Raw genomic sequence first — 18946 nt, forward strand, 5'->3', positions numbered from 1 at the left:
GGTCGTCGCGTTTTTTTTTTACTATGTCGAGCGCCTTGAAAGAAGGCGCTCAAATGAATATTTAAATGAGAAAACATCTCCAGAGCGAGCGTCGTCTACAGCTGAGCTCCGTCTTTGGGTGGAATTCTGTCACCATTCTTAGCCATCGGCTATCATCCCTTCTAAGTGTCCTGCCCAAGGCCACACTTACTGTTCTTAAGAGCCAGTACTGTGTCTTGAATGCGTGTTTGTTCCCTGAGCCATGTGCTCCTCTCTCTGTCTCAAAGGCTAATTGCCAGCATGCATTTATCTACGTTTCTTTGGTTTCATCTTCTTTGTCTTGTGCTCATGTATCAAATCCATGTCACGGCACGTATTTATAAACTTTACTCTTTAACCCACATTCATGTATTGATTTTCATTATCAAAATGTAATTTTTCCACAAGTGCTCCAGGCCGTTCACACTTGACTACATTTAATAATTGTGACGTTGGTCTGCCTTGAAACAATTTACATATAAACACACACTGTTTCGTTTTTACAGTTATATCCCTTGAACATTTAAGGTATTTTATTCAGTACACGTGTTGTACACGACTTTGGTTTTCATCATATTCATCATGAGCCCAACTTTTTTGCCTTCTTTTAACAAGTTGTTCAACCCGTCACTGTAGTTACTAAAGATTTGTTCATATAGGATGATCTTTAACAAAGTAATTATGCCTCTTGTTACACAACAGAGACAGCTAATGTGTGAATATGTACAAATATTCAACCTTAGTCGGAACGTTTAAAAAACATACAAAAGTAAAGATTCAAAGTGTCCTGGTCTTGTGCTTATCTGTATTTGGCATTGTTAAAAATACAAATAAAAAAGCCACCGCATCCCTGCTCAATCGCGTGTTGAGTAAAGGTCACCTCTGTTAGCAGTCATCAGCCAGCGGTGGAAATTCGACATTCTAATGGCAGGTATCCAGCTCCACGTTACTCAAAGTCATCGTAAAGAAGAGCTCGTCAAATTAATGCGTACCAAGAGGAACAATTCTGGATGTCGCCTGATGAGGCTGGTTGTAATTACCGGTGAAACGTGGCACTCGAATTGGTAATGTGTGTTTACTCTCCAACACACCGGTGTGCTGAATTAGCAACTAATTAGCATGTTTTTTTTTACGTGACAAACCTTACTAATTGGCTGTGTCGGGTGGTGGCGGGTTTAACGACACTTTTATATTCACGCGATCTAACCCAAAAAACCTCTTATGAAAAAGGAACATCTTTTCAAAAATAAATTCCCTTCATATTTAACACGTGAAATATGAAGCCCCTTCCAAAGTGGCACGCTGGGTGATACAGGCGTGGCGCGTGCCCTGCAATTATCATTTTCTTTTTACGTGGCCGGAATGAAAGAAGAGGTGCCCTACCTTTCGCCCCCCTCAAGATGAAACCGAAGCCCTCGCTCTCCTTCTTCTGTAGCACCACGCTCTTCTCTTCCACCAGGTAGTCGCTGCCATGTGGAACATCGACACAGGGACTTAGAAACACGTCTATAACTCACTCGGAGACAAGAACTGTTTTAACTATGGTTTTTTTTTTTTACCAGGCACGTAGCTCTTTATCAGCAGGGGCCTGGTTGTCACAAAATGATCGCTCGACGAAGTGGCGGATGATCACCACGTGGAAATTTATAGCGGCCAAATACTCTAAACGTGTGGTGACGTTGATTCTAAATGTGGAGGGAAAACCCGGAGGACCTGGATAAAAATTCACGTGACCACGGGGAGAACATGCAAACCTCAAATATACAGGCGTCAGGGTTGGGATCGAACGTATGACTCCTGCATAGCAGGCGAGGTAGTTAACATCTCTGCATCGTGGCTCCCTAGAATCCCGACATGTACTATTCAGCGGCTTAAAACTCAGTGCTGGGAGACTGAGACCAGGTTTCAGGCTACGTTTAAGGATGAAAGCAGGTTATAACAATTGTATCTCTGTCACTGGAAGAAATGTTGGGTTACAGCCCAGTGGCTCTGTGTGGATTAATCACATGTCCGTTAGGACTGGTAGGACTATGCAGTGCAACGCAGACAATGAAGCTTCCCACATCGTTGATGGAATAAATGAAATAACTCCATTCGGCAGCTTTTGGAAGCACAAGGAGTAGCAATTGTACTGTATTTCACTACTGATCAAATGCTGAGTAAAAGGGAATGCGTTTTAGATAAGGACTTCCAAACACGCTCGCTTATAAACTGCGGGGACATTAGGCAATGCATAACACATCTCATTTCGGTTTGCATTGAATGGATCCACAGTTCCCCACTGGCAAGCGCACACCATGGTCACCTTTAAATGCAACTCGCTGAGTGCCCCGTTTCAGGTCACCGTGCGACATTAAAGGAAGCTGTAACTCACGAGAGAAGTCGCTCTTATTTCGCAAATCCACCCCCAAGCTGTCTGACAGCAGTTTGAAGTTTTGATAATGAGATTTTATTTATTTATTTATCTTATGTACGTATGACAGTCAAGATCGCTCCAGTGGTGTCAATGTGGCATGATGCTGGTAATGTTGATATGTTTACCGCAGTGATGTGTTGACAGTGCACTCCCGACGATGATTTTATTCGGTTTTCCCATTAACGAGACTTCAAACTCGCATCAAATGACACGTTACTCGCAGCCTGGGGTATTATATCTACAATGATTTCAAGATAAAGGATATTTTGGGGGTTTTTTTGGGGGATGATTCTTCACATAAAGCATTTTATTTTATATATGTAGCACGAACCGACGTAGTTTCGTGTTTGTCGAAAAGTGACATCGTCTTTGGGCTAACCATCGAACAAAGACGGTCACTGCATCACACACTTTCTCCTTACGATATTAGGAAGCCACTGGAGCGATACGCTTTAAACTCCGGATTGAAAACTAATTTCGCTGCTTTTTGTAGTTTGGTTTGTTTTCCTTCCTCCGCACCGCCAATTAACACGGTTGGCTACGTACGGTACGAAAGAAGCCCCACATACATGCACACGTTTACTACAGGAGAATATCCATACAAGTACACACTGTGGGAAGAAGACCAAGCGTTTATACTCGAGGTATCCAAAGTTGTTCTCAGTGTAGAGTTAGCATCTGTTACGTATATTAGAAGTGTGCTTAGGCCTCCTTATAGCCATCTTCTACTTGCAATAATGATCTGGCCATCTTTGAACAGAAATTCGGTGGGGAAACGTGGATTCTGCCAGCGCGGGAAATAATCGGGCCCGAAAAATCTTATTTACACAGGAATGTCACAGTAATATATTTATCAGCGATGAGTCACATTCAGTATTAGCTGATGCAGTCTGCTGTGCATCGCCAACCATCATGTCTGGATCACTGAATAGACCGCAGGCTGAACTGAGAACCTACCATTAACATCCCAACACCTCCAAATTAGAATCATTCGTGGTTTAATGGGTAAGAGTGCAATTATCTTAAGGGCTAGGACATTTTATGCGATATGCTTTTGAAAGAAAAATAATATATATTCTGGAAGCATATTGCAAAAAACTAATGTGATAAAAATAGCCACCAACAATATACAATTTTTTTATGAGCAATTTTCGCCACAATTCCAGCAGCTGCACAAATAGCAGATTTTTTTTTTAGCCAAATGATGTTTCACTCTTTGTTTACGCAGCATGCCCAACGCACGAGGTGATATAAATATGTGTGTGAGCGGCGTTCCAAACATTTTAGAACAGAGAAACCCCAAAAAAAGACATCAGAACAAAGCATTTGAAGCTTACAGTATTTGGAATGCAATGCTCGTTTGATAACAGCGTATGTTCACAAGCGTCCAATGTCCATGTCCAATTCAGTGGAATTAATTGCAAATATTTACCTCTGGTCACATTTTTTTTTCAAGAAGTCATATAACTGTACATGAATATACACTGTACACGTATATACTTAGTGCACACGATATTTTGTGATTTATATTGTCGCAAACATCAAATCGTGGACTCGATTCATGGGATTGCAGTAAATATCGATGCGAAATAAAAACATTAAATCACATTTTCACGGCGACTGTCAGCCAACCAAAAGGCATTTAATTTAAAAATGCATAAAAATACCGCAGCTTATGTGACCAAATCCAGGCACCGTGTATGTTCGTTGCTGTACAGAAGCTATAATCAATATATAACCAATCAATAACGCAACATAACAAATGACAATAGCAGACAATGTAACGTTGACAAAATGTGAAGATTTTTTTTTTTAGAACGAAATCACACGTATACCATGATAGCATACACAAACTCACACGTGTGTGTACATACGTGCACGTATATGTAAGCTGCAGCATAATAGATTTCTCATCAAGATTCAAATGCACCGTTTCAATTGAGGTGAAAAATGTGGTGGTAATTCCACCTTCAATTGACGAGAACATTCCTCTTCTAAACACAACAAACACCAAGTTGTGCAGTCTTACCCGGTGGCTCTCATTGTACTGACATATGGATGATGATGATGATGCTGAGGATGGGTTCACTTTACTGTTGCACGTATCAATTAATGAGAAAAAAAGGAACGTCAAAAGTTCAACGCACAAAAGGCCGGAACCACTTGATTCATCCACGTAAACACAAAGGCCTCCCGTGTGCAGCCTTTAACAGACTGTTGGAGCAAGCGCTGTTACCGAGCACCTATGAAAGCTGACAGCACACGAGGGGGCGGGTGGCCAACACCACGTCTGACTGCCTTTGTCTCCCTCGTGGCGATGTTTACACGCGGCACCAGGTACTCATTTGAGGCTGAGTCGACCTAGGGGGTGGCCCAGAACCGGTTTGGCCGTGAGCGGGCATCGAACCCGGGTCCCCGTGCTAACCGCTGCACCACCGCTCCCCACATATACACACACACAGAGAGACACACACACACATATACACACACACACAGACACATACACACACGGACACTCACGCACGGAGACACGGAAACACGCGCTCGTTCATCAATGAACACGTCGAAAAATGAAGCTGCACAGCACACATACACACACATCGAGGGTTAAGAAAGGTGCCAGACCCAAAAACGCAGAACCTTTTCTGATTCTTTAACAACGCGGGCAGCAAGCGTCCATCCAAATTCATTGAAGCGCCGATTGCGTTTCCCGAGCCGAGCGGAGCAAGGTGGAAGAGACTCCGCCGACGCGATCGCTGACCGCTCGTGAATGCAAAGCAGCCGACTGTCGCTCGCAGGCGCGGAACGGACGTCGGGGAGCGTGGCAGAGGCAGCCCAAGTCGTCGCGAATGTCGCAGCCGAGCCACGCTCTCAGGCCCCCCATCAACGGTGGAACAAAACAAAAAATTTGATTCCGCCCTGGACTTCCCCACGCGTCCACCCACCCCCAACCCGGTCCACGCTGCACGGAAGGCCGGGGCTGGTTCTGCCCGTCAATTCCACTACGGTCGGAGCTGCTGGCTGGAGCCCATCAAATCCAAGTCACATCACTGGTGCCGTCGCGCGAATGAGAAGGGGGGGAAAAAAAAATCACCCAGCCTCATTTCCATTCCACAGCGTAAGCCTGCCCCCCCCCCCACCAAATAACCCACCCTTCCCCCCCCCCCTCCAGCTACCCACCCACTCCCCCAAAGAAATATGTTTAATTTATTTTAAATGTTATTTAATTATTATCCGAGGCTCTCTCCTCCCCCCACCAGAGAACGGCGATACGGTGGGAAATGAAATTCCAGCCCGTTAAAAAAAAATAACAACTCGTATTCGTTTTTCTCTATTTTATTACCGAATTAGAAATCAAGGAACGCGCGCACAATGAGTCAACTGTGTCTTTGTCACGAGGACCAATGTGCCAACAAACAAACAAAAACGAATCCGACGTGAAACAGCGCGAGAGTGGCGAAAGAGGCCAAGAGGCAGTGCCGACGATGAACACAGCAGCGCTGCTGCTGCCGCTGTGCGCATCACGCGTGCTTCTCTCCTTCCTCCCTCCCTCCCTCTCAGGGCTTCTATCAGCCACGGCGTACGTCAGAGGCACCAAGCCGGGCCACACAAAGGGCAATAAACGGCAAGTGCCACTCCTCAAGCAGTCGTTCCTGGAGGCACGGGAACCAATGTCCTGGAAACGCTGCCTCGTAATGCAGGAAAGGAGAGAGGCGGCCACGTGCGCGACACACTGAGACACGCACGCACACAGAGTCGGAGCCACCAACAGATCTGGTCCGCTAAGAGGCAGGGGGTTATGTAAAAGCAACTGTATCCCGTGCTGAATGCTAAACACATTAGGTATGGCGCAGGACTCCCTTAATAGCAACTCTAAATAATAAACGGCCGATGTTGATCTCAGCATAATTGATGACATTTGTACACAGTATATACACAAAGCAACACACGTATACACGCGCACGCACCAATGCACATCTACACAAAGTAATGTGTTCTGCACACAAAAGAAAACAACTTGCAACATTTATATTCTTTGTCTTTCGGTAAAGCCACGTAGATAGAAAAAATAATACAATATCACGACGTTTCGATCGCAACACACAAGCAATCGTCTTCAGGTGTGATGACTGATGCAGCATACGCTGTTTTGCGAGCACCTATTTATGCCCAAGTGCGATTAGCGAGCAACTGTTTAGGCCAGCGCAGCCAACACAGCACAGCACGTGGCTGGCGATTTTCACGCAACTGCACCAGATGCAGTTGAACTACGGGGAGGCGGCCCGATAGGTGTCGATGCAAGTGGCCGGCAGTCTGCATCGTCTGGAATGGAACGCGGGGGTCACCGGCATTGCGAACGCATGCCACTGCTGGCACGTTCGCACGAGTTTAAAACGCATATTTCTATTCTCGTGCATGTTTAGTGAGGAAATGATGCCTTCAAAGTGTGTAATTTTCACAGAGGGACATTCGCCTTCATAATAATGTTCCCAGGAGAAAGAAAGAAAAAACAATTTGGGTAAAAAGAAATCAATGTTTACTGCTGATTTCATTAGCGGCGCTCACCCTGCGATGGAACCCCCCCCCCCCGCTGCTTTTTGTTTTAAAAGAAGAAAAAAGTGACTGCAACGACGGCGAAAGGAGGAAAAAAATAAACAACAACGACGAAGACGACCATGACGATCACCTCGGGTACAAGCTGGCTGCGAGCAACAACAACAAAAGGGGGTGCTGCCCTCGTGCAAATTTGCCGGCTGCGACTCTCCACAAGCTGAGACGCGTGTGCATGCGCACGTGCGTGCAGAGGGTCGCCTGCCCGCACGCACTGGTAGAGAGCGCGAACCGCGCTTCGCCCGCGAGCGCACACGTGCCACGTTCACCTCGTGGCACCGCCTGCGAGATCACGACGTTGCTACATGTTCGTTCGTCGGCATCATCATCAGCAGCAGCAGGAGTTGTAGCAGCAGCAACAGCAGCATCGGCTGCATAATCAGCATCGCCATTAGTAGCGGAAGCTTCATCAACAACAGCAGCAGCAGCGGCTTCATCAGTGGCAGTAGCAGCAGAGCAATAGCATAAATAGTGCAATTGCATTAATCACCGTCACAATCATCATCACATCATCACCTATTGTCTCCACCACCATCACGGACGGGCGTGCGAGGCAATGTCTGACACCAGCCTGGGGCCCACGTGAATTCTCACGCAGCTCAACAAAAGGGTGGTGTCTCACCCTCCTCTCGACCTTGCAGGAAACACCAATTATACGGATATTTCACCGAGAGGCGGCTGACATAACAGCACGTACGTGACTGTGCTCAACTCAACAACGACGGCGATCTCCCAGCAACGTTGATGCCAATCGAAATGGAAATGCAATAAAAAAAATGGCATCGTTTCAGCGTGTGCCACGTTTAGTTTTAATTGGGAAGCGCAACAGATGTAATGGTCTTCACTTGCGTACGGAGGAAGCGTCACCTCTGCGCAACGTCGGCAACATATGACGCCGATTGTGTTTGCGTAACGTCCAACACACCGGTGTGCTGTACTCGTGACGAATTGGCACGATCTGTTTACGTGACAACCCTTATTAGTTGGCTGTGTCGGGTGGTGGCGGGTTTTAACGACACATTTATATATTTACGCGATGTAACCCGAAAAACCCTTTATTATGGATACGACAGAAAACATATATAGAATGGGCATTCGAATGTAAATTGCATCCACGTTTCATATTTCATTTCAAACCATCACCATTAAATTCTAGACTGATTGGGTATTCTGCTTTGTGTAGAGCGTGGTAGGGAGGGGGGATGGGAAGACATAGAGAGATTTGGTTGCCATGTGGAGTATACACGTGTGCCTTTACATCTGTCGAGAGACGCACAACCTAGGCGTGCGATCATCGTTGCAATAAGCCGTTCAAATATTCAACGTAAGCAGCCGAGTCGTGGCGATAACGAAGTGTGAATAACGGACGCCGCACGCACAGACCAACCGGCAAAAAAAGACAGACGCACTCTATCGCACAACCAGGACAACATCGAAAAGAGAGAATTGATGCGGTACAGTGCGGTAAGCACGCACGCACCAAAGGCGCCCGTTTTTCGCGTGGCACCTCATAAAATTTAGGGCAGCAGGGTGGTAGTGGTGGCGGTGGCGAGAGAGATTCAGGGTGCGTGGGAGGGGGGGAGGAGGATGAGGTGCGATGGGGTGGTTACGCACTCGTCCGGCTGCGAGGCGAGCCGACGCATCGCAGTGCAGGAGGCGGATCGCGAGGGGCACGAAGCGACAAGACGTCGGAGGAGGCGAGACGGCGTTGGCAGCGCACCACGAGACCGGCAGCTGTCGTGTGTCCGACGAGCAACTCAAACGCGCCGCGCGCCCCGACTAGTTTGCGACGTTTTATTTTTGGTCGTCGTTCCGCCACTACTACGTGGCGGAAGGGCGGCCGGCTGTCGAAGAGAAGCAGCGCCCCCCTCCCCTCCGCTCCCCCCCGCTCCCCCCCCCCTCAATCCACATTTTTGAAACTCACGAGGGACCGATTTCACGCGAAAAAAGAAGACGTGTCTTTCCGCCGCTACGGAATAGCCCGAGCAGGCGGGAAGCCCGATGGTAGAAAGTTTCCGCGCGGACGTCCATCGCGCGGTTTTGCGGCGGCATGGCTTGTGTGGTAGAGAGCGACGAGTGGGCACGCTGTGGCACCATCCACTCCAATTCACGTGCGCGGTTCACTACCGCCTCATTGCCGCAGCATTTGTACAGAACCGTGGCGCTAAATTCACAGCAACTTGTGGTGAATCCAGTGGGGAAGGGTGGGGTGGGAGGTTGGTGGGTGGGGGGGTACGACGGGGGCTATGGCCCCCCTACGACGATTGATATTTAACAGAACAAAAATACACAGATTTTTATTGTATTATTATTAATGAGGAGCCCTCTTTGAAAATCTTTAAATTTCAGGACTGAGCCTCCCCCTGCTGGGACGTCTGTAGACCCGCCGCTGACAGCACCTGTTTGTTTCTCGAAATGGTGAAGAAAGCGGCATATTAAAGGCACGAGCACAAATGAATAAAAGATGAAGAGGAGGGTGGCAATGAAGATGATGTCGACAGAGCTCATGATGATAGTGACGATATCATGGCAATTATTTTTTGTTGTTTGCTGCAATTGCAGACGGTGGTATTTTGTCAAAATGCCTATGTCGGTATGGAAATGAGATTATCGTCGAGCAGTGGTTCTTAACCTGGGGTGCACGCACCCCATCGAGGTGCAAGATGCCCTTTCCGGCGGTGCGACACGTAAATCAACGAAAGACAAATTGAGCACGGGCACATAAGTACAACTACTTTGTTTCATCAAACCGATGTATTTATTAACATTACACATTTTTTTTTAACGATTGATAACCAAAGGGGTGCAAGGCTGCAGTAAAGGTTAAGAACCGCCGTCTTAGACGACATAATCCTACAGTGAAGATATAGATCATGAATTAACATGTTGCATGGAATTCATGCAACCGTGGTGTTTGCACTGGTGCCAAATGTGAGCAAATAAAGATGAATATGGTTGTTAATATACCCCTTCGGTTCAAACGAGATGCCTACACGTGTCTCTAATCTACATTCACGCACGCAAAGCACAAACGATCGGCAAGAGGCAAGCCATTGCTCGAGTGCTATCTGATGCACGGCTACAGCCTTGCCAGTCAGCATCTGTACACAATACAGTCGGTGCTGGATACAAATGCACCTTGTACAAGCACAATTCTGATAACACGTGCTTACATGACAGCGGTGGGGGAATGGCAATGGGACGCTTATGTTACAAGCACATTCCTCCGGATATAAGCACACTTGGACTTACGGTACTCCAAATGGGTGTGCTGAAATCCAGCGACAATTATGCAGTAACATTTGACACCTACAATAAACAATTAAATGTTTTAAAATATACAATATGTACATAACATAGACTTGCAGCATTGTAATGTTTTTGTTACTTCAAATTGAAGGTTGCATGTTCAAATACCGACCAGGGTTGTTGGCACAATCATTAATTTGGGTACAAACCAAACTAGTTACCACTCGTGTTAAGTGAATGGTGATCAATGGAGACAAGCCCCTGCCATGGGAACGTGGAATTTCCACCATTGGCTCAGAGCTGCCAATGGAGGTGAGTGGTGCCCCTTTGCCCGTTTCGTTTGAGAGAGGAAACACTTGCTTTGTTGAAGCGATTGACAATTCTGCACATTTTTCTCAGGTTCACATCACGATAAATATTACAGATGTTGCCGCTGGTGTGACGGTCAGCACGCCGGTATGGAAATCCAGAGGTCGCTGGTTCAATCTCCCAGCAGAGCAGTTGAAACAAATTGTGGAAGTTTCTTAATCCGCGCGGCTGTCTCTGTTCGCGCAGCGGTATAAACGGGCAGTCGATCAGCAGGTGTCGTGTGGCGCAGGTAAAGTGTGGCTACTCCCAGCTCTTCAGAGACGTCTGGCCACGTGACCACAGGGAGAACATGCAAACTCCAAATATCAGGCGTCACGGTCGGGATCAAACCCACGACCTCCCGCATACCAGGCGAGGCAGTTAACATCTCGCCACCGTGGCATCCCAAATCCTATCCACCCTCCGCCACCTCTATCCACCCAGCAGTATTCGTGGGTACGCCACAGATGGTCATTATGAGCATAAGGAGTCGAACTTCGTGACGACAGTGGTTGCCCCACAAGATTCGGGCTGTCATTGGAATGTGACATTTCCATCTCTGGCTTCGGGTCATCCAACACTCGTTTGAGTACGAAGACACTGACACCATTATCATCATCATCGGCAGTTCAACTTGATATCCCGTCGCAGCAGTTGAAACAATAGGTAAGTCTCTTAAATCCTCACCCCACCGCCTCTGCCCATCCAGCAGTATAAATCCTTCCACCTTTTCAGAGACGCGTGGCCAGTGTGGAAGAGTAGACCAAATATCTTCTAGAGGGGGCTCTCTAGACGAGACGCTTCCGCCAGCAGTGGGCGTGAGCAAGAGATTGTAGGGCTGCACCCTTTGCCCCACCAGAATGTTATATCCAAATCAGGCAATGGGTAGGGCAGGCACAGACAGTCGGCAGATTCACATTGTTGGGTCCTTGTAAATTGTCTCAGAGGCTAGGACGACAACTGCCAGTCCAACCGAGCCAATGAAGCCGAGAAACGCGAATCCCCCATTTACGTGGAAATCAAAATTCAATCAATGTATGCGAACGAGCTAATTTACACGAACGCACTAATTCATAAAATGGGAACTGTAATTGCTTTTCCATACTGGTAAATAGCTCTTGAAGAGATCAATTTGCATAACGATCCTATTCCTAAATATTCATACGATTTTCAGATTACGTTTGCTAACCAAGCCATGTTAACAGCCACACTTAAAATCACTTAATTACAAAAACGTGCCCGTTCAAATGTGTAACGATTTTCCATCGTGGCCTGAAAGGTCCTTTGTCTGAATGAGGTCACTTACCCAAGTGCGTTAAGTCAGAATGTTATGTAATTTATATACAGCGTGTCTTTAATAGGAACAGTCTACGTGTGGAATATGTGCAGAGTAATATAGGAACACACAGGCACGCATGATGGCACGTATACAGACAAAGACAAATATCCACTCGTATAGCTTTCACAGCATTTTGGGGCAAGTGCTGTTAGCAAGCATAACCTATGAAAGGCGGCACAGCAGACGACGGGATGGATGGCCAGCACCATGCCCGACCGCCTTTGTCTCCCGAGTGCCGATGATTTACACACCGCACCAGGTACTAATTTGATCCTGAGTCGACCTAGGGGAGGCCCAGCACCGGTTCAGATAATCGTCACTGGTGTTGGCCGTGGGCGGGAATTGAACTCGTTAGTAGCGCAGCGTACTAACTGCTACTTTACAAACAGTACACAAACCCACGTCCACACAAAGACAAAGATCCCCCGTATCGCCTTAACAGACTGCAGGGGCAAGTGCTGTTAGCGAGCACCTATAAAGGATGGAACGGCACACGAGGGGGTGGGTGGCCAGCACCACGCCCGACCCACGTACACACACACACAGGCAGACACACGAATGCATGGCACGTAATGAAAAATGTAATACGACCACATCAATCAGCTACATCGCAGTGTTGTAAAATGAACGAGGGCGCACAGTAGATTAGCTAAGCTCACACATAATTAGTAGGAGCCCATTTTAAAATATAACCATTCTGAATGTCACTTCCTGCTGACACGCTTCAAAGGTTGTACCGATATTTGCAAAAGCAAGCCGCTGTTGTGTGTGCCTCTGATCACAATCGAAGAGCTGCTGTTGCACCGTGCCATAACGCCTTTAAAATGCTCATTTGATTCTGAGAATTCCACAAATTCGATGTCACCTCCGAAAGGTTTCAATTGACCAACGTTCGAAACGCTGCCACACACAACGCGGCTCTGTTGTTTTCGCAGTTCTCCATTGCAAAAGCCACACCGTCTCAATGGGCTCTCATGATGATTTAACAAATAATTCGATCGATTTATTGATCCACCGATCGACTGACCGGAGGCTTCAAACTGGAAAAAAAATAATACCAACGCAATAAAAAAAAAGGGGCGGCGGGGGGAGGCTCAATCTAAATCGCATTTTTGATGACATGCAAAAATCGCATCAGACTTGGACTATCGCTCCGCACAAGAGACTTGCAGCTCTTTGTATATTCACGCCAGACCCTCCTGCTCGCTGTTAGAGCAGCGGCACGACCACACAAGGGCTTTGTGCTCAGCAATGGCTCCGGGTGACTTTGAATGGCAGCGCGAAGTGCTGCTCGCTGTCGCGGTGGCGGTGGTGGCGTTTAATTTGTGCTGAATAATAATTGGGTTTCTTGCTGCACACCCATGATTTGTCGTTTGATGAATGGACCAAAGACAAACAACTCCCCCGCCCCGTACAGCGTCTAACAGACTGGTTGGGTAAAGTGCTCTTAGCGAGCGCCTACGGCACACGGGGGAGTGGGTGGCCAACACCACGTCCGGCCGCCTTTGTCTCCCTAATGGCGATGTTTACAAACCACACCAGGTACTCATCTAAGGCCGAGTCCAGATATGGGAGGCCCAGGACCGGTACAAATAATCGCCACTGTTATTAGTCGTGAACAGAAATCGAACTCGGACCGACCGGTTCGTCGTGCAGTGCCCTAACCAACGCAGCTTTGCCCGTCAGAGAAGCTCTCTGATTGGAATGTGTCCCAGATCTTTCAAGGATTTCTGAGCTCCTCGCATAATCTAGCCTGGCTAAACCCAGGATGGATTGTAGACAAGCCAGCCTGAATATTTCTAACCGGCGCAGATGAATGGACCACACACACACGTATAAACACGCACACTCGACGATTCCGCGCATTGTAATCTTATCCTGTGGGACAAAAATACGACACACGACGTGAATGAATAGAGAAGATCACATGTTCTAGACTTAAATTCAAACGGGGAATTCACTCCCAAAAAGGGGGATTGAACTAAGGTTGTCAGGGTTCCTGTCTCAGTGTCCGGGGCATGGGAAAGCACAATTTTTTTTGTAGATCACGTTTTCTGAGCACAAACTCCAAAGGACCAACACGTGGATCAGCCAGCAACAAACAGCACTATTGAAAGCGATATTAGATCAGAGTTAACGATCATAATTTAATGGGGCAACGTTAGACGGACTCGAGAGAGTGGACAATGGAGAGTTAATTACAGAGTCGTGCGGTGTGTGTTTGGTTTGTCATCCTTCCCGCGCACCTCCAATTAGCACGGCTGGCGATGTATGGTGCGAAAGAAGTTCACCATACATACGTACATCCATGTGTAGGGGTGTTACGGAGGGGCTGTATACATAGGATCACACGGGAAACAAACACAGTGGGCGGGGCTTCGTGAGTGCACGGGGAGGTGCTCTCAACGAAGTCCGCACAGGGCAGCCTGGGGGGGGCTGGCCCCACCCCTCAGCGGGGGGTTTTGGTATAAAAGGGGATGAGCCGGAGAGCTCGGGGTAGAATGTTAAAGCTAAACCAGTGAAGACCGAAGATCGTCTAGCTAGAGCCCTGGACACCCCTGGGTCGCCGCCCTTGTCAGGGCCGCGCAGAACCGAGCCAGCGGCGTGGTCCCGAGAACCAGAGCTAGTGCTCTGGGACCGTAGCCCGACTTACCAGTGTCGGGCCAGACAGCCTCCCCTAGCCCGTTAGTGGAGGACTAGGAGGTAGGTCAGAGATAGCTAGCAGTGTATTCCCAGCTAGCCGGGTGAGGGGGCCGATACCCCCTCCAGTGTTGTATGTCCGCGGTTGTGACAACTGTTGCGGAATAAATACGTGTGCCTCAACCCCGGCGTCCAAGAGTCCTCAACGATATTACACATGCAAAGCAGAGAGAGAGGTGCGTTGTGACCTGCAGAGTGGTGGTTGAACACGGCACGGATGATGAGACGGAACAGTCAGTCCATAATATAGGTTTTTGGGTCAGGATCGCATTATTTATAAATGTGTCGTAACCCTCCACCACCCGACACGATAATTACAATCAGCTTCATCGGGCAATGAAGCTGATTGTAATTATCAGCGAAACGTCGTACTAAAATTTCAAAATGCTGTTGATTCTCTCTTCAGCACACCGGTGGGCTAAAGAAGTGAATAATTTTTTCCTTTGAAAAACGTGACACATTTTTTACTGTTTGGCCGTGTCGGGTAGTGGAGCGTTACGACACATTTATAAATAACGCGATCTGACCCAAAAACCTATATTATGAATAATATTGGTCGCGAAAGCCTAGGTGTGGAATAGTCAGTGTCTGGTCGACCGAGTCCTCAACGTGGGTGGAGGAATCCACGAGTGAGGTTCGTAGGAACCGAAACCCACGGTAGCAGTGATAGGAGAGCGATAAGGAAGTGACCGACGGACGATGAGCAAAGCGACTGGAGTGAATCAGTGAATGCTGAACCATCAATCAACCCGACTGTTTCAAATTGCATTATATACTCGTGCAGTGAGGTTGGAACTGGGTGGTGAGCAAGTGAGCCATGTTCCTCATTATAAAAACATATTTCATACGGCAAATCATCACTGAACCTCAGGACCCTCATTCACAGATGATAAACCCCTGTTTGCAGTACTGGGACACGAGATGATACCACAAAGAGAAGAAAACAAATGCAGGAAAAGAATGCTCAGAACAATCTTCTTTTTCTTCGTACGGCTGCTGATGTGGATGCAGAACAACAACCACGTTTTCACATTCAGGCGGTCAAGCCAAACAGCCACATCAGGAGCCAGCAGAGTAGTGTATCATCACTGCGATGTCTCCTTCGTATGTGTGGAGCGGGGCATTGCGTCTTTGTACGCTGTACGATCTGTTCTGGATGACCACAGTCGCGCACTGGAGAGTTTTCAATTTTCCATTTGTGCATCAATGATACTAATAATTACGATAATGAATTGTTAATATAGAGCCCGATACGCTGGGGCATTACGAAGTGCTTCACATCAGCACTCTGCCTGCCCTGCAAACGTGCATTAGTATGCCAGTCAGAAACAACGGCTGCAATGTATAATCTAAATTGAGTAATTCGCGGATATTCTTTGGCAAATATTTACCCTGACATCGGCACACAATGGCCTACTCTTGCGAATAACATCAGGGGATCTTTAACGTCCACTGTTAAGCAGACGGTGCGTAGCGTGACCACGGCTGTTATACCTGCAGGATGATTAACGATCAGCGCGCACACTGGATTCGAACTGCGAACCTCTGCGACAAACGGCGAATGCGCCCCCCCCCCCCCCCCTCTAAGCCATGAGTGCGTGCAGACCAGCAACCTAGCTGCTGTTCTGCCTCCTATTGTCATGTCACTGTTCGTTTATGTGGGTGTCCAGCACACACGATCCCATCATGTTTAATCAGGCTCACCTTCAAGTCGCCGTCCCACAGCCATTTCAAAGCCGCACGTACAAAAGGAACATTTTTGCCAATTGAATGCCACTTTGGCAGTTCTGAGCGTCAAGTAATAAAATCAAAGGACAAAACGGACTGTTGCTGCGCACCATTATTGAGAGAGGGTGGCAGTTAATTTCATTTCAAAATTTTTTTTTCACATGGGTCCATGATTGCAGATGGGCCCCTGCTGGAACAGATGAATATTAGAGCAGCCCTTGCAGCCCGGCCCCGTAACTCTCTTCGGGGAGAGCCTAGCTTAAGAAGAAGGCACCCTCTGCGAGGCAGCGAATCAGCCCGGGTGACTCAAGGGGGTAAACGTGAACTGACATAACGCCCATGTCAGAAAATAGAAACTGAGCCAATGTCGTCCATATACCCAAATTAGATAAAGCAAGTTTATCGTTCTTACTGTAGGAGCGAGGTGAGGTGATGGTGACCCATGTCTGTGATCCAGCGATTTGAGAAACTCCCAAAAAAATGCGAATATCTCTTCTGGCAAATTGCCCGATGTTGCTGGATGTAATTACCAGCGAAACGTCTGACTCAAACATTGTAAATGTTGTGGATTCACTCTTCAACACACCGGTGGGCTAAAGTAGTGAACTATTTGTCTTTTGTCAACGTGACACTTTTTTTACTGACTGGCCGTGTCGGGTGGTGGAGGGTTCCAACACATTTATAAATAACGCGATCTAACCCAAAAACCTTTATTACGAAAAATTATTTTACCTGGTAATGCCCACTACTGAGCGATATAGCTCTTTTCCAGAAGCAACCTGGCCACAAATGAATGCTCAATGAAGTGGTTCATCACGTGGAAATGTATAGCAGCCGAATACTCTAAAGGCACGTTGATTGTAAATTTGGAGGGAAAAACGGAGGACCCAGAAAAAAATCCACACAACCACCATTGGGAAAACAAATCTCAAATATAGAGGCGTCAGGGTTCAACCCACGACCTCCTGCATACTAGGCGAGAGAGTTCATATCTCGCCATCGCGGCACCCCCAAGGAAAGAGTCGTGCCTCCGATTAGCAAGTGGATTCTTGAATCCATTCGTGAAATGCCTGGTATTGCATCGGTACCACCGTTTCCGACTCCCTGCAAAGCACGCCGTATTTCATGGCACTGGCCAAACGTCCGAATGCAGGAGGCTCCTAAATATAGTCACGAGACTCGGTGAGGCTTTTCCTGCATAAAGCCCTTCACTATTGTAATACCGTTGAGGACTCTTGGACACCCGGGGTTGAGGCACACGTATTTATTCCGCAACAGTTGTCACAACCGCGGACATACAATACTGGAGGGGGTATCGGCCCCCTCACCCGGCTAGCTGGGAATACACTGCTAGCTATCTCTGACCTACCTCCTAGTCCTCCACTAACGGGCTAGGGGAGGCTGTCTGGCCCGACACTGGTAAGTTGGGCTACGGTACCCGGAGTCCCAGAGCACTAGCTCTGGTTCTCGGGACCACGCCGCTGGCTCGGTCCTGCGCGGCCCTGACAAGGGCGGCGTCCCAGAGGAGTCCAGGGCTCTAGCTAGACGATCTTAGGTCTTCACTGGTTTAGCTTTAACATTCTGCCCCGAGCCCTCTGACACATCCCCCTTTATACTCAACCCCCGCTGAGGGGTGGGGCCCCGGGCTGCCTGGTGCGGACGTCGTTGAGAGCACCCCCCCCCGTGCACTCACGTAGCCCCGCCCACTGTGTTTGTTTCCCATAAGCTGCCATGCATAACGGCTCTCTCTCTAACATCCCTACATCACCCCCCCCCCGCATAGCTTGCAGCCGTCCCGGCTGCCAACATACAAAAAAAACGACAATAAAAGCGCATTTACCCCCTGACCGCGCGTGTGCCTCACTATTTTTCAACAATAACAAGAACAACACAACAAGAACGCAACAGCAAGAAGAGAAAACAACCCGACGCACCCCCCCGATTAAATACGAATTCCGTAAAAACAGTCTATACACAATTTGCAGGGAACCCACCACACACACAACACGCAATGAACACAACCTATGTACACATCTTCCAGCCTCACAACAGTCTGCGCATTTTAGCGCGTGTCCGTGCAGCGGGCCCCTCACACGGGGTAACCCCGGGTGGTGGACCGTCAGGTGGCAACTGTCCGTCTCGGAGTGAGTCCTCATCCGACGCCGCGTGACCCTTGGCATCCCCAGGAGGGGTGATCGGGCGTGAGCCCGTCATTCCTGATGCACCTGGAGGTGGCACAGCCGGCAAGGCATTAGGTGAGCGCGACGGAGACGGATCCAGTGAGTCGGTCAACCCCCCACATGTTTGGCCACGCGTGTGTGAAGTGGGGATGTGTACCGCAACGAAGGGTTTTAATCTAGAGGGGTGGACGAACCACAGCCGCTTCCCCCATTTGATGCGCACGCACTGCGGTCACAAAACCTCGACCACCTCCACAGGGCCCCGCCACGGCCGCACCAGCTTAGAGGAGGTTGCGAGTGGCACCTGGGGACAGTGCAGCCATGCCTTGTCCCCCGGCTTCCACTGCAGCATGTGCG

The 18946-nt window shown here is 48.3% G+C and overlaps 1 protein-coding gene across 3 annotated transcripts in view; it reads right to left on the minus strand.

Annotated features, from left to right (window-relative positions):
• LOC144722949 (SH3 and multiple ankyrin repeat domains protein 2-like) overlaps positions 1-18946 on the minus strand; it is a 679767-nt gene that overhangs the window by 160806 nt on the left and 500015 nt on the right. For all 3 annotated transcript variants that reach the window (XM_078601389.1, XM_078601386.1, XM_078601388.1), the window contains exon 15: positions 1402-1484. In XM_078601389.1, coding sequence (XP_078457515.1) covers positions 1402-1484 — 83 coding nt within the window. The remainder of the gene's footprint in view (positions 1-1401; positions 1485-18946) is intronic.

Source organism: Lampetra planeri, chromosome 16 (genome assembly GCF_965212315.1).
Source record: "Lampetra planeri chromosome 16, kcLamPlan1.2.h2, whole genome shotgun sequence".
In the NCBI taxonomy this organism is placed as follows: domain Eukaryota; kingdom Metazoa; phylum Chordata; class Hyperoartia; order Petromyzontiformes; family Petromyzontidae; genus Lampetra; species Lampetra planeri.